General features: G+C 44.0%; 2 protein-coding genes across 3 annotated transcripts; both read right to left on the bottom strand.

The window, feature by feature from the left end:
• Window positions 1–4,098: 4,098 nt before the first annotated feature.
• On the bottom strand, window positions 4,099–5,433 carry LOC4812456 (cyclin-dependent kinase inhibitor 1C). Of its 2 annotated transcripts, XM_001352602.4 has the most exons (3): window positions 5,296–5,433; window positions 4,539–4,949; window positions 4,099–4,283 (listed from the first exon to the last, which is right to left on the bottom strand). In XM_001352602.4, the coding sequence occupies exons 1-3, from the start codon at window positions 5,296–5,298 to the stop codon at window positions 4,278–4,280; spliced, it is 420 nt and encodes a 139-aa protein (XP_001352638.3). In that variant the 5' UTR covers window positions 5,299–5,433; the 3' UTR covers window positions 4,099–4,277. The 2 variants fall into 2 exon arrangements, with proteins under 2 accessions (XP_001352638.3, XP_033239486.1); XM_033383595.1 differs by having other exon boundaries at window positions 4,118–4,949.
• An 8,923-nt stretch (window positions 5,434–14,356) lies between these two features.
• LOC6900043 (extensin) lies at window positions 14,357–16,187 on the bottom strand. The gene is made up of 2 exons (XM_033382781.1): window positions 15,907–16,187; window positions 14,357–15,823 (listed from the first exon to the last, which is right to left on the bottom strand). The coding sequence occupies exons 1-2, from the start codon at window positions 15,907–15,909 to the stop codon at window positions 14,492–14,494; spliced, it is 1,335 nt and encodes a 444-aa protein (XP_033238672.1). The 5' UTR covers window positions 15,910–16,187; the 3' UTR covers window positions 14,357–14,491.
• Window positions 16,188–16,232: the final 45 nt, after the last annotated feature.

The following is a 16,232-nucleotide window of genomic DNA, read 5'->3' as shown; positions in this document are numbered from 1 at the left end:
AATGAATTGCCTTTATGCAAATCGAATCGAGGGCATGATCTAATAGCTGGGGATGGTTGGAGGATGGGAACCCGTTTGTTCTTCTGCAAATTAATTAGATTATTACGCTTATCTCTGTTTAAGTGCCTCAAAAATGATTTACTTAAGAGCTCCGTACGTATACGCGTATACAGTTGTTGCTCTTAGTAGCGCCGTTTAAATAAACATGCCCCATAAATTATCGCGCTCATCGTTGATTTTAGAAAGCCAAGCTGATGACCCGAGGCAGGTTCACTCGTCTAGCCTGTTTAAGATCTGCCACTAATGAAACAAACTATTTGTTTCCTCGTTTTCGTTTTTGGTATGATAATTTCATTGATGCGTTTGTGTTCGTTTAGTATTCTAGAAAGAGAAGAGCAGCGCTAAGCAGCTGATAATATATGCATTCACTAGTGATGGATACTTCCTGAAGAAAGCATAAATAATAATTTAATTTAATTAACAATGTTTTATTTTATTGTTTTTTTTTCAAATAAATTTTTTAATTAAATGTAACCTTTTTTATCACTTTTTATTCATACCAAAATTCAACATTTTAGTACTATTAATAAATAAATGAATAATAAAAATTAATAATTAAAAAAAATACAACAAAATAAATTATAATAAAATAAAATGTATGTATGTACATATAACTAATAAAATGAATAATAAAATAATAAGTCAATCAATAAATAATTAATAAATCAATAATTCATACATTTTTATTACATTTATTATCAATTAGATTTTGGTTATTTTTTTCGATAATTGCAATTTGTTTTAATTATTACAAATTTATTTATTATTCAGGGGATATTATCAGATTTAGTAATAAATAATATTTATTTAAATAATTATTTTTAGTAAGCTATATTTTTGAGTTCATAAAATGTTTATTATATTTTCATATATTATTACCTGCAGAGGAACATTTAGGAAAATCGCAGCCGTCTTGCATTTTCTTTATAAAAGTAAACGACAAGTGTAACGTTCGTCTCTCGAACTCTGACCATCTGTCAGACGGACCAGGGTTGCCACCTTGTCACCTGGCACCACACTTTTGGCATACTCGGCTGGGTGCATTCACTTCGCTCTCACGCCACAACATGGACGTAAAAAATAAACCAAAACTTCTCCTGTTTCATTCTAGTTCCGATTTATTTGATAGACGATACAAATTTCCAATTTCTTATTCAAACTGTCGAAAATTGTATTATTGATTAAAAATTGTTATGGTTTTTGGCTTACATATTTAATATTAATATGATATATGTGTACACTTTTGTAACAACTATGAGAAATAATCATTCATTACTTGCCTTCTATTATCTCTAACTTTATCTCTCTAGTTTTTATTTAGACACTTATTTAGCAACACCTTGGATTGTTTCAGTTGGTCAGCTTTCGTCACAAGTTCCCGAATTAATGGCAAACTTTTAGGAGAATATAAAGGTTAAAAATATCTGCCCAAAAGTATGGCTTGAAAAGTATCAGTATAACAGTTTTGGTCATGCCCCAATTTTTGTTAGCCAAATTAGCTTTAGGCACATCTAAATATTATTAAAATAATTATAAATGATAGTCAACTATAATGCTCAGAAGTAGTAGATGGCCAAAAATAATGGTCAATAATTTATTCCGCCATAGATTTATCGAAGCCAGAGATATCATTTTTCATAATCCATTGCCTTGACAATGCCACGGGGGAAGAGAAGTGGCGCGGGAAGTGGCAACACAGACTGATGTAACAACTTGTGTAATTAATAACAAAGTGGCAAGGCCGCAAATTATAATTGCCACTTGACTGATCGAGGAGTCCAGTCTCAGACGAAACGGAAGCGTCATCGCCAACGCTGCTGCTGTCATCGATATTCGATGGCACACAAAGGAGTGGAGACCCAGTTTGTCATAGTTCATAGAGAAACAAAAAAAATAGAGTCGAGTCTGTTAATGCCCCTGAATTGAAGCCGCGGCAGCAAGGCAATCAAATTGACAATCAATCCATCAATCAAATGCGTATTGTCTCTTTGGCCACCCGTGCGGATTGAACCTCTTAAAAATGGAGTGTTTACACTTCAGATTCCTGTCCAGTCGATCTTTTGTGGGTTTTATTTTTGGAGACAATTTAGCAGGTTTAGCAGAAGCTTAAACCGGTTCTATTTAATGTATTTTGAAAGTATTTTCAGTAGATTTATGTATTTCTATTTATTTCTATTTATTTTTTATTTTTGGTTTTGTTTTTTTGCTAGAGTTTCGGTTTACGAGCCGTCAAGACTGATGCAAGAACCTGCATAAATAATTATTTCTAATTAGCCCGAAGAAGACGCCACACACCACTTAAGTTCCACAAATCTGCCACGCAACACAGACACAAAAAAAACGAGGTGGAACGTTGTGAGTTGCTGCGGACACCGCAACTCTACGGTTATACCCGATACTAAGTCAGTATGGCTCTCCTCCGGCAGACGCCGCTAATATTAAACGACACGACAAAGAGTGCGTGCGAGAGAGACAGAAAATCAGTCTGAGCGTGACGTCGGGCGCTGCGTAGCCAGTGAAAATTGATTTGTTCCTGTTGGCTATAAAAATGATCTGATCTGATCCAGATTCAGCAATCTCATAGATATGGTCATTATCTATGATTCTGCGTTTTTAGTTTTCTCGAATCTGCAATATTGTGGATGCAACAGATTTTCGTCCTTTGTGGGGGCGGATGGGGGTGGGGCGAAATTCTGAGATATACGTTTTATAGTGACATCTTAAAGGAGTGTGTGTACCAAATTTGGTTACTCTAGCCTTAATAGTCTCTGAGATTTGTGGTTGCCTCAGATTTTCGTCCTTTGCGGGGGCGGAAGGGGGTGTGGCGAAATTTGGACAGGAAACGGTCAAGGTCCGATATCACAGGAGTGTGGATACCAAATTTGGTTGTTCTGGCTTTTATAGGTTCTGAGATCCTTGAACTCATATTTTGCAATTGGCAAAACCGACCATGAAACCTGTGTGTTAGAGTGAGACAGAGCGAGAAAGAGTGAAATTGTTTTCGTGATTCTGGCTGTAATAATTATACGATCTGGTTCAGATTTTGCACTCTAGAAGATATAGTCATCTTCTACGATTCTGCGTTTTTAGTTTTCTCGTATCGTCAAAATTGTGGATGCCACAGATTTTCGCCCTTTGTGGGGGCGGAAGTGGGCGGGGCAAAGTTTTGAAATATTTTTGGAGCAGTGACATATCACAGAAGTCTGGATCCAAAACATCGTTGCTCTAGCTCTTATAGTCTTTGAGCATTAGGCGCTGAAGGGGACGGACAGACGGACAGACGGACAGACGGACGGACGGACAGACGGACAGACAGACATGGCTCAATCGACTCGGCTATTGATGCTGATCAAGAATATATATACTTTATAGGGTCGGAAACGATTCCTTCTGGACGTTACACACATCCACTTTTACCACAAATCTAATATACCCCAATACTCATTTTGAGTATCGGGTATAAAAATGAAAAAAATTGTATTTCCCATCACATCCAACGAATGGAAGGGTAATAAGGCGACCTCAGTGCGCAGAAAGGTACCAGCTTCCGTATGCAAATGTCCATCATATCATCTCTGAAATACCATCGCATTCCCATGATTAATGATGGATGGTCGCCAGGCAGTGGGTGATGGGTGCTCGTGCTCGTGCCCCATCAAATTGAGAACGAATCTTTGTACAATCTTTCGACACACTTAATCGTGCGTTGATGAGCTGTGAATATTATAATTAAATTCCATCCCCTGCCCCCGCCACCGCCACCGCCACCGTCACCGCCACCGTCCCCCTTCCCCCTTTTGATTGGCCTTGCGGCGGTGGTGAATGAAATATAGCGAGATTTTGTTTATCATTTTAACAAATAATTTACGTTTATTTACTCGTACGTAATTTACTTGGAAATTCAACAATAACTGAATACTTGGGTTTTCTCGATCTTTGTCTTTAGAACATCATTTGTCTCTTTGTACTTTGCTTTTTATTATGCTTTAGCTTTATGCTTTATGCTTTATGCTTTAGCTTTGTGCTTTTTGATCTTGGCTGCCGCTGCCGCTGCTGATTGGTCGTTGTTCTTTGACGTTTCGTTTTCATTTTCATTTTCGTTCTAGGATTAGGATTGGTTAGATAGTTCGATATGGTTCGATAGTTGGATAGATTTGTAGAGGGGTTTTCAGTGCGTGGTAATGTGGCGTGAGCGTGGTGTTTTTTTTGGATATAGGTTAATGCTTGATTCGAGCAGTGGATTGGAGTTTGGATTGGAGTTTGGTTTGGAGTTTGGTTTGGAGTTTGGTGCAGATAGATAGTCGTTTCGGGCAGGAGTGAGGTGTGGGGTGCGGGTGCGGTCAGAAGAAAGAAAACAGCAAAATATAGAGGGGAACATTATTAGGATATTATCGAACATGTATTAAAAATATAGTAGATATATGAATGAATATCGCTGCTCCATCTTAGTAGCGGCGCAGGCGGTAGAAGCGTCTTACATAGACTGGACGACGGTACTGGTAGCCGCTCCTGCTGTTGAACGAGTGTCCCGCCAGCTGCTGCTGCTGCTGTGGCACCACCTGCTGCTGCTGGACCAGAGGGGGCAGGTACTGGGCACGCTGGGCAATGGGCTGCTGCTGGAAGAAGGTCTGCTGGGCCACGGCCACGGGACGGGCAATGGGTCGGGCGATCGGAGCGGCAATCACTGGCCTGGGGGCAGCGGCAGCAGCGAACACTGGCCGCGGGGCGGGGGCAGGGGCGGCGGCAGCGGGTAGAGGCTCCTCGATGTCAATGTATTCCGGTTCGGGGGTGGCAATGTCCTGGGGATTGGGTCCCTGTGTGGCCGAGTCCGGCAGCTGGGCACCAGCAACAACGCCCACAAGGGCCAAGGCCAACAGCACGAAGAATTTCTGGCGGTGGAAGAGGGGAAGAGAGGGGAAATCACTTGTGAGTTGTCGGGCAATCTATTTATGGCAGCACGGGGTGTGTGAAACAAAACAAGTCCCGCGAGACACTCGAGCCCCGGACTTGAGCGGCACTTGAGTTGAGGTTGGGCAGGCGATATTTTTGGGTTATAAAAAAAAAGTAAATAAAAAAAATAAAACGCTCTTGTTTTCCATTTCACACACCATCGGTTTCACTTTTCGATTCATTGGGGTTTCATTCTATATCCTTCTTAGAACTAAAGCACTTGAAAGGATTTATTATCCTTTCCTTTGTTTTTTTTTGTATTTTTTTTGGATGAGGATCACATACCATTTTTATTTGGATTTTGGTTTAATTTGTTTTTACGAAATTTTCTCGAGCTGATGAGCGGACGAGCAATTTACACTTAAGAAGTTCAAAGCACAAATGATGATGAGCTGGTCAGTTGGTTGGAAATTTATACTATATCTGGTCTGGACGGTGGTCCGTTCGGTTCGGTTCAGTTCGGTACGTGGGTCTTAGAGAGGCTGGCCAAAGATACGACGACGACGGCGACGACCGCCAAAAACCCGATGAGACACGTTAGAAATAAGGCAGCAACAAAAATATTAACAGGCAGAAGCAGCAGCTCGCACCCCCCCTCCCCACGCCCCACAAAACCGAAAAAAACAACAACAACGACAACAACGAATCAAATCAAAATTTAAATTAAATGAAACGAAACGAAACGAAATGGAATCAAATGAAGAGACTGCGGCAGCTAGAAGAGTGGTTGGTGGTGGTGCTTGGACCCTTTAGACAATCACTTGGTTGTCGTCACGAGCCGCATGACGCACAGACAGCCAGACTGGCAGACAGACAAACAGACAGACAGTTAACAAAGCATTTAAAGAGCAGAGCAATCCACATACTCCGCCCCACCTCTCTCTAGAGCTCTGTATCTCTGTATCAAACGACGCGTGGCTCAGGCAAAAAGTTCGTTGCCTAAGTCTTTTGTTTTGTGAAATGATTTGCATAACATTTTTGCTAGAATAATATTGTTCCACCGAAGAGAGCACTCAACTAATTATGCGAAATTCTACCTGGGGTTCTAGCGGACACACAAAAATGTCCAGCAATTTGATCTGCAACAGATTTGTGTCGGGAGGAGATTGTCGGGGCTGGTAGCCAGCCCTCCCATTCATTCATTTGATCGCTCCATCATTTGTCTGTCCGGCTGTCTGGTTGTCTGCTTGTTTGTATCTTCACTTGACCTCAGCAGGGGCAACAATAAGCAAATTTAACGGCTTTCGGGGGCATACATCATTTCCGTTTCTCGTGCGTGTGCGTGTGCGTGTGCGTGTACGTGCGCTGTGTGTGTGGGGAAATACATTCACCTGCCACAGTCGAGTCAAGTGAATGAAGCTGAAGCCACTCGAGACCAAAAAGATGCAGTGCCAATAAAAATGATTTGTTCGATATCAAGGCTGTGTGCCACGGAGATTAAGTGGCACACACACACACACGCACACACACAGGAAATGGTAAAGCCATTTTCGACTGTTCGGCCACCAACGAAACATTGTAAAGATGTTATTTGATGAGCAAATAAATGTATATCAAAAACCCACTTAAAAATAGTTCTAGCCACCACAGGGACGGCCTGTGACATCATTTTTCGGCTGCCTTTCACCTGCATTGATTGATGGAATGTTTGTCAACGGGCCACACAGATGAGACACCTGCGAATTCTATGCAGCATTTTTCATAAGCCAAAAACAAAAAAGACAACAAAACAACAAACAATTTATTGTGTTTTTTTACGGTTATTAGAAAATTTAAAATGTAATTAATAATGCTTTTGGTCTTTGGTCGACTGGCGTATTAGGTTTCGATTCCCGACAAAGCAGCCATTATTGCCAGGTTTTGTTTCTGTTTTTGTGTGTGGTTTTTTTTTTTTTTGGCCATTGTCTATTGCGTCAACAATGGATTTGACTTGCAAAATGTGTCATTCGAAAAGCAGGGTTCTATCTATGAGTAGCTGCTGCATAAATCAATCAAGGGCGTGGCAGATTTATGGGGCCACAATCACAATCGCAATCCCACACTGCAAAATATACGTATGTATATGCATGCCGTATATAGTTCAGTGATAATGATAGCATTTAACATCGAACGCAGTCTTATTTATGCTAATGCCAATATCGAAATTAATATCGCCAGTTAAATATGTTTTTTGATCTTTCCATCACCGTTTCGGTGTGTCTGTGGCCGGAACCAAAGCGACGACGACGACGACGACGACAACGACTTTTGGCCCGAATTTGCATACAAGTGAATCAAAAGCCATGAGCCGCCATCGCCGGAGACTGTTAACTAAATGCCGGCAATCGAAAATTGTGTTTATTTATGGCACTGCCCGCTATCGAGAATCGATTAGACTTCACGTGCCAACGCCGGGGCCTGGGGTTCAGTGGTATCTGGTTTTCGTTCTAGGCATGCCCATATATTACGCATGCGACCTGTTGTCCGGGCGGGGCCCAAGCACGAGTCTCTGCCTTTTTACAAGCGATGCTTACCACCTGATAACCAGAACCACAAAAGGTCTTCATTTCTTTAGCAAAGTTTTTGTCACCAAGAGATTTGTGGTGTTCGGTTTGGGGTGAGACACTCCCCGTTTTCTCGCTGCCGGTTTTTGCTTGACATTTAAATAAACAGGCAAAGAAATTAAACATTTTGAGAGCTTTCAGCTATTGTTGGGAATTCGCTTTAAGACCCCAAAAGAATACAATCCCAAGTCAAGGTTCAGCAGAAAATATCTTACGATTCTCAGGCCAGCCACATGTCTGTCTCTATTTTTTCATGAAGATTCGCAAATACAATACATCGTAAGTATTTTTGAGGAATTTATTTGTACAAGCTTCCGCACATTCACCGCGAAACAGGCCACAGCCAGAGAGCGTCCACATTATGAATATTCAATAAATTACGCAAAAAATGTATAACAAAAAAAAAAACCAAAAAAGCTAAACAAATATATCATCTGCAGCAGCAACAGCCGCAGACAATGGCGAACTGTGGCATACCCTTGTCGAAATATGTATTTCAAAATGATTGCCAAAGCTGTTGGACCCTCCTGAGCGGGCTGGAGGCATGATCTAGGCACAGAAATATTTATTGCAACACCTCGACATGTTTTGGGGCACTTGAGAGATTTATAGCTGCCTCAATAAATTGTCTTTAAATAGCCAACAAATGGCCGATGCTCAGTCTCGTTTCCGGGGGAGTCAAAATAAATTATTAAACAATTATCGTCCATCAGAAACTTGACCTACACGGGACAGTCTCTCTCTCTCTCTCTGGAAGAACAAAAAGTAGTTTGTCTTGACTTGTTTGACATTGGGTCCGATTTCTTTATAGATTGATTCTGGTTCCAATCAATCCTGTGACTGGCACAGACAAACCGGCGGGACGGGCACACGCGCCCAGTGAAAGCCGCCGCCGTAGAAGAACGAACGTTAACATTTAATGGGAAGCATAAATTAATTATTGAAATTAGCCAGAATCGAAATAAAATAAAGCGAAATGGGGGATTGGGAATGAGAATGGCAACACCAACAGAGCCTCTCATCTAATCATTGTTTAACTTAATAATTAGTTTTTAATTCTGCCTTCTTATGAGTTTTTTTTTGGCAGCAACAACAGCAAACAATAAAATCGATGGCCGCCTGAGGGCAAAGCGCGCGACGTCGGTGGCTGCTTTTGACTGCTTTTGGCACCTTTTTGGCCCGGCTCGTGCCACCGTTAAAACCATGTGTGGCTGGCACTTTGAACTTTGGCTTGGACACTATAATCAATAATAATTGATTTGGGTAAGTTTTCTGGTCTCACGTTTCACTGACACTGAAAAAAGAGCTCTGGGATTATTCTCCCTAATAGTGAAGGCAAAAATATAAAACAACTTTTATACGACCCATAAAAACCTAATCGCTGTTTTTCAAAAGTCTTTAAGTCGCATCTTTAAGTGGTAAACCATTTAAGAATCGTATCCCATTTATGATGGGGATATAGAAGGTTCCAAAAGAAGTATTTGCTGGCTTTATTTTGGTGACCAAAAATCTGAAAGTCTTGGAGATTGTTTGAAGTTTGTTTATTGCTGATTTATGACCAGTTGCTTCTAGAACTTAACCAAAAATACCCTATAAGATGCTGTAACCGATTAGAAGTGGGTTCAATTCCGACAAATTGCTGCCATAAAAGTGTAAATGAAGGTATTCCACTGAGACCACAATCTGGTGAGGCATCATCGCCAACAGATCAATTTCATTCATGCTAGATCTAGATCGATCGGTGACGAACCGCGCCAACCCTGACACTGGAGGCAGCGGCGGCTATACCCGTTCTAGCCATCTTCTAGCTGGCAAGACGATTTAAATGTTTATGTCTATATATACTATATAATATATATAAGCCATTCGATGCCAATTTGTGACTCTGAATCTCTGCCTAATGGCCATTAAGGGAACCTGTTTATTTGGTTTTTTTTTTTTGTTGGTTTTATTTGGATTTTGGCAAAACGATAATGACGATGATTATCTTGACGATGATGAGGGTTCTTGTTGCGGCCCGCCGCTCTGTCTGCCAACGCGATGGTTGTAAGATTCTTGGCCTGTTCATCTGCAGTGAGTCAATGCCTGTGGCATCGGCGCCCCATCCACTAGATACATTTGTATCTCTTGTTTGTCGATTGTGTGTCCCTTGTGTGTCTCTTGTGTGTGTGTGTTGAACTAACTGCTATGACATTGTTTTCGATGTGGAGATGCCGTTTGCTGCGCTTTGTTTGCTCGCCAGCGTGTAAGGCCAAGGTCAAAATTTGTAAAGAGATTGTAAGCATTGGATTAACCAGTGTGTATTTTGCCTTTTCAATCGGATTGGATTGCCTCTTTGTGTTGACTCTCCGATTCTGCATTTGCATTTTGTCCAAACTGAAGATCCATTGTCACTGCGTTCGGCTACATTCGGATTCGACGATGTTGCTGCTGATGTTTTGACATCTATTATGGATTGGTTTGACAAGTGCTGTCAGTGCTCAAGACACAACGACCCACATCGAGGGACGACGACTATTTGCCGTTAATAGCTTCACACCAGCAGCAGCCACACAGGCCACAGGCCACAAGACACCAGCCAGCATTCAGTCAGTCAGTCAGTCAGAAGCGGACAAAAATTTGCGTGACAAAGCCGCCTTCTGGGGGCTGCTTTTTGTCTGTGAATGAATCGATCGAACTGGACCGGATTGGATCGCTCGAGTGTTTTCATATTTGTCGCCTCTATGGATAGTATTTGCCATGCATCTATGCTGCGCTGTGCTGTGCGTGTCGCCTGCCTCTGATTAATGTTGGCGTTTTTGTTCGATTTTGTAATTAAATTTTAATTTTAATAGAGCATGCGAATGCCTTGGTATTATGCTAATCACTGGCGCCCACAGCCATCTGCAAATCCGCAAAGGCAATCATCCTACCTACCTACCCATGTGACTCCTTATCGATGCTTTCATCCACGCACGTTTGGGCCAAAAGGCTAAGCGTAAGCGGTATTGTTGTCTGGGCATTCATTATGGCCACGAGTGGCTGTGGCTGTGGCTGTGCGGCAGCGAGTAATTGCCAATTTTGGCAGCTAAACGATTTTGTTCACGCTCAAGAATCGCAACGTTTAATCAAAATATTCGCTGCTGCTGCCAATCGCCAGCAAATCGTGGTGATTGTTGTTGCTCTCAGAGATTTATTTGATTTATCTGCAACCACTTCGAATGCTCGCCAGGAAGGTTAACAGTTGTTAAACATCTATTAAGCAATTGATTAATTTATTGTTAATGCGATGCGAGCATGCGACGCCTGAATCATAGCCTGAACCTGAACCTGAACCTGAACCTAGACTGTGCCCAGGGCAGGGGAGGGCTTATGTAGGGGCTAGGGGCTAGGGGCAATGTCGGTCAATCGGATGAGGAAGTGGTGCGAGTATCAGCAAATGAATTATGCAGAAACCTATTTATTTTGCATGCAGAGCCATTAATTGAGACATCACTTGGATTGCATCGAATTGCTTTGATTTTGTACGGAGATTCATGGGAATTTGTTTAAAAATAGACGGCGAAGGCAAAGAAGCGGTTAACCTTAAGAGGCAGACATTTGGGAATTACAGAAACAATAGGGGGCACCTTTTCCACTAAATGATCTGTAAGGTATCACAATTATTATTTATTAAAGAGTCTCCCAATCGGTATGCTATGGAAAGCAGAGATCCCGAATAAAAGTTACGGGGTTCAAAAAATATCAAAGTCGAAAAAGATGACCGACTTTTTTGGAATAAGAACAGCTACACAATTTGTAAACTCAACCAATTTTTTTGAAAGAAATAGTTTTATACATTTCTTTATAATTTGATAATAAAAATCATTATTTAATTTATTATAGACTTATAAAAAAATGTTGAGAAATTATAATATAATTCTGAAAAATGGATCATGCATTAAACATAATATAATTATAAAAATAAAAAATACAATCTTAATTTATATATATTTTAAAGCAAGAGGAGTCTGGTGAAAAGTTACAGCTACAAATTAATGGGTTTGGTTAAAATCTTCAATTTTTATAAAAAAAAAATGTAAGAAACATTTTGTTCAAGTTTTGTTTGTTACTAAGTAAAAATACAAATTATTTCTGATTTTAATTATTAAAAAAAGATCAAAAATAAATTTGCATTATACAGATTATAATCCTTCGGATGCCTGATGGAAAGCGAATAAATATATTTACTTAAATGTGCAATAAAATATGAATTTTGTATAAGCTTTTCTATCGATGTATTTTGTTGAGAACCAATAAAGACGGCTCAAAGCTTTATGCGACTTAAAGCTCAACTTTAAGTCTAAATCAAAGCTCCATCAAAATGGCTTTCGCTTAGCTTAAAACTCAACCAAAGTACGATATTCTCTAAAAGTATGCCTTTAATATTGTCTACATTTTTGGCTAAAACCAAACCAAAGGCATACGTTTCTGCTGGCCACTCGGGGGTGGCTTGTGCAAGCCCACAGCCGACCAGTTGCATGCGTGAATGATTTCTGTAGTTTTTTGCCGCTCTGCACAGGCTTAACGGCTGCTCTACTTTAACATTTCATATTTCTTTGGGCCTGGGCCCCGTCTACACAAATCATCGTACGCAATGTTTGCTGGAAACCGTTTAAATGCGTTGCGAGTGCTGCCTTTTTTCTTTGTACCAGACGGACAAAGACAGCAGACAAAAAATCACTACAAATGTGAGAGAAGAATAGAAAGAAAAAAAACCGAACAGACGAAACGATGCCAAGGGCAATTTCGCCTGTGATTGATTTACAAGAGAGTCAAGTGAAGTGGCCCGGCAAAACGCAATGCACAAACCCATTTTGACGTGGATCACATTGCGTATGCGTAATGTGCTTTGAGTGGAGTGGAGTGGAGTGGAAACAGGTGTTCGTTCTCTCCCTGCGATCGTATGGCGTCGGCATAAATCACTCTCTGTGACTTTATTGAATGTCTATTAAGTCATAATTATAATTTGTCCATTAATAATTTCGATTAGCTGCTGTCGGAATTATTTTTGAAGAATTAATTAGAAATTTGAGATGATCGACGACGAAGAAGGTGGATGGGATGGAATGGGATGGGAATGGGAATTTCGCCCTCGGGTAAGAATTATTTGTTGGCTTGTTTTCGTATATAGAATGATTTAATATTTAATACTCGCATTTACATTTGCGTGTTGTTTGATTCGTTTGACGGCGCGCCAATGACTACAGAACCGACAGAATATTAATAACTTGTTTGGGAAATTTACACCCGGATGGGCTCTCACAGAAACAGAAACAACGTTTGTCATCTCCCAGCGCTCGAGGGGAAGCGGGGAAGCATCTGTGAAATTAGCTAAGGTCAGCAGGTTAGGTTGATTACCTGCAAAATGAACTTGTTCTTGTTATTGATTTTCAGCTTCTATATCTAAAACTATTTCACAGATGGGGTCACCATCGAATATACATACATATGCATGAATCTATCTGAAAAACATCTCACTTAATTATCGAAGCACAAAGCAAACAATGCGTGGCGAATCTTTTGTCAGGCCCGAAATCTTTTCAAGTGCCACAAGTACGCGACTGCGATATGCTGTAATCATAAATCACGCAAAAAGGCAAAGACTCTGAGTGCAGCTGCTGCAGAGAGCCGCAGTCGCGTTAACAACATAAATCACACCCAAGCCACTCGTTAAGACGTTAATCAAATGGCAATCCGCTGGGTCGGTCGGTCGGTCGGACAGCGCTAGGGCGCTAGGAGTCCGAGTTCGAGTTCGAGTACGAGTCCGATTCCGAGTCCAGCAATATTGAAGGCCGTTTTCGTGTAGTATGCTTATGTAATTAGTAGCATGCCCCCACGGACTGGGCAGCCCGAGCCCTATGCAACCAAGAGTGGAAAATTGTTGCACAATGCCTGCTGCTGCTGCTGCTGTTGCTGCAGTTTTTCTTATTTATTTTTATATTTTTGGGCAGCCTAATGAAGTTGCCATGGCTACCAGACAATTTATTGACTAAGCGACTGACATATTGAGTAAATGACTGATGAACCCGATGACTGACTGACCGACTGACTGACAGATTGACTGACTGACTGTCTGCCGGGCGACAGCTTGTGGGAATAGAGTCGTTTGATCGGCGATCAGCGTTGATCGCTCTGCGTTGAGCGATCGATCCGCTCGTTCATATTTATTTTTTGGCTCAAACTGGGGGCCTACAGACGGCTGGCACCTTGAAGGCTGCCATGTACGGAGAGTCGACTTAATGTTGCCATTGCAGTTACCGGCTATGGCTACGGCTATGGCTATACTTATAGCTATGGCTCTCTGGCAATTGCAGTCGTTATGGGCTTTCATATATATGTACTTATAAAAGTGCATATAGTCATAATAGGTTTATAGATTCGACAAAGCATAAAGTAAACATTGGCTAACCTGAGAGAACGTTCACGGCAGCTTGAAGCTCTCGGAATTTCCGCCTGTGGAACGACGACGACGACAACTCGTCTGATTTATGGCGCCCCCGGTTTGATTGATTTGACCTACCAGCTGGACAGAACGACCGACCGACCGACCGACCGACCGACCACTGGAGAGATTCAGGCGATTGCGATTGCACTTGAACCGCTGATATTTGGCCGGTGCCATCTCCCCGGCTCTAATGACCGTCGCCCGTGAATCTCCTCCTCGCCGGCGCCTCGCCTGTCAGACGTAACGCCACAGAAGGCCGACAGCATCGCTTGGACATTGACCGACGAATCCCCCGAGTGAGTGATATTTATCCAACAAGTGGCTTTGGCTTTGTGGCTTTGGTTTTTGGTGTAGATTTGTGTCTTTTATTTGGAAATTGATCTCTTCGCGGGGAGTTTGGGGTGGGGTCCAATTTGTGGCTAAACATACGAGTACGCGTACAGAATTATACGAAAAAAAAATCATTTTAGGCCTAGAAGGTGAACGGCTTGGCAGGCTTGTTGTAGTTGTAGCCATCGGGTCCCAGGGAGCCCGCCTCCTCCTCTCCGGGGCTGGTTGGCGGTGGTCCGTACTCCTGGGTGGGTGGTGCGGGCGGTGCTGGAGGACGGGGCTGATATGTGGGTGCTGGCGGGGCGGGTGGTGCAGGTGGGCGTGGCTGGTATGTGGGTGCAGGTGGTGCGGGCGGTGCAGGTGGGCGTGGCTGGTATGTGGGTGCTGGCGGGGCGGGTGGTGCAGGTGGGCGTGGCTGGTAAGTAGGGCCGGGTGGTGGGTTATAGTCCGGAACTGGAGCCGTTGGCTGGGGCTGCGAAGGCGTCACCTCATTCTCTCCCTGTGGGGGAAGATACTCAGATCCAGGCTGTGGCTGTGGCTGAGGAGGTTGTGGGCGTGGCGGCTGTGGGCGTGGTGGTTGTGGACGAGGTGGCTGCGTTTGTGGTGGCCCATACGATGGAGCTGGAGCTGTGGGAGCTGGTCCCGGCGGGGATGGTGGCGGCCCGTATCCGGGAGTGGGCTGTGGCTGAGGCTGCGGCTGCGGCCTTGGTGGTGGTCCGTATCCGGGAGTGGGTTGCGGCTGAGGCTGTGGCTGCGGCTGCGGCCTTGGTGGTGGTCCATATCCGGGAGTGGGCTGTGGCTGCGGCTGCGGCCTTGATGGGGGCCCATATTCAGGTTTGGGCTGGGGCTGTGGTCTTGGCGGTGGTGGCTGTGGGCGCGGTGGTGTGGGACGAGGCTTGGGCTGATCAGGAGGCAGGTACTCCGGTCCAGGCTGTGGGGATGGGGGCTGTGGGCGTGGTGGTGGTGGCGGCTGCGTCTGGGGAGGTCCGTAAGACGGCGCTGGCTGAGTGGGCTGCGGTTGAGGCTGGGGCTGTGGGCGTGGCGGCTGTTTCTGTGGAGGACCATAGGATGGAGCTGGTTGTGTGGGCTGAGGACGCGGTGGTGGAGGTGGAGGTGGCTGCGTCTGGGGAGGCCCATACGAGGGCGCAGGCTGTGTGGGCTGCGGCTGAGGGCGTGGCGGCTGGGTCTGAGGCGGGCCGTAAGAAGGAGCCGGTGCTGTGGGCTGAGGACGAGGTGGCGGCGGCGGCGGCGGCTGCGTCTGAGGCGGTCCATAGGAGGGTCCTGGCGCCGAAGGAGCTGGACCCGGTCCTATGCCCGAATCGTCGATCTCATTGCCTGAGCCAGGCGGTGGGAAGGGCACCGATGGCTGCTTGTAGTGGTAGCCGTCCTCTTGCAGATCCGTGTCCAGGTGGGAGACATCCGCGTGGACGCCGGCCGCGACGAGCAGCGCGGCCACCAGGGGCAGGAGACAGCGCTGCAACAGAGATCAGATCGGGAGGGGGTGGGGGGCATCAGTCAACACTTCCCGGTTCGGGCGGGTAGCTCAAGCGGACTCACCATTTCTGCTGGGTTTCCAACTGAGCTCGGATTTTCCGAGTTTTCCGAAAAAAAATATCACACACACACACTCACACGAATCGAAACGAAGCCGAAATATTACCGGTTTCGCCTGACGAGCCGTCTAGACGAGCAACAGAAAAAAAAAAAAAAACCTGGAGCTGGGACGATGCCGATGCCGATGTCGATGTCGAAGGCGGGATGCCAGCGACGTCTTCGTTGCAAAATCAGAAAATCGAATGATGCCCAAATGTTCTCCCTTGGCGCATTTATACCAAAGCCGGAGCCAGAGCCAGAGCAGCCCCTAAGCGTTGCGGCGCGGCGTT

This window comes from Drosophila pseudoobscura, chromosome X, assembly GCF_009870125.1.
Source record: "Drosophila pseudoobscura strain MV-25-SWS-2005 chromosome X, UCI_Dpse_MV25, whole genome shotgun sequence".
Taxonomy (NCBI): Eukaryota; Metazoa; Arthropoda; class Insecta; order Diptera; family Drosophilidae; genus Drosophila; species Drosophila pseudoobscura.
The sequence above is the reverse complement of the archived record's forward strand: the minus strand, read 5'-3'. Positions and strand labels throughout refer to the sequence as shown.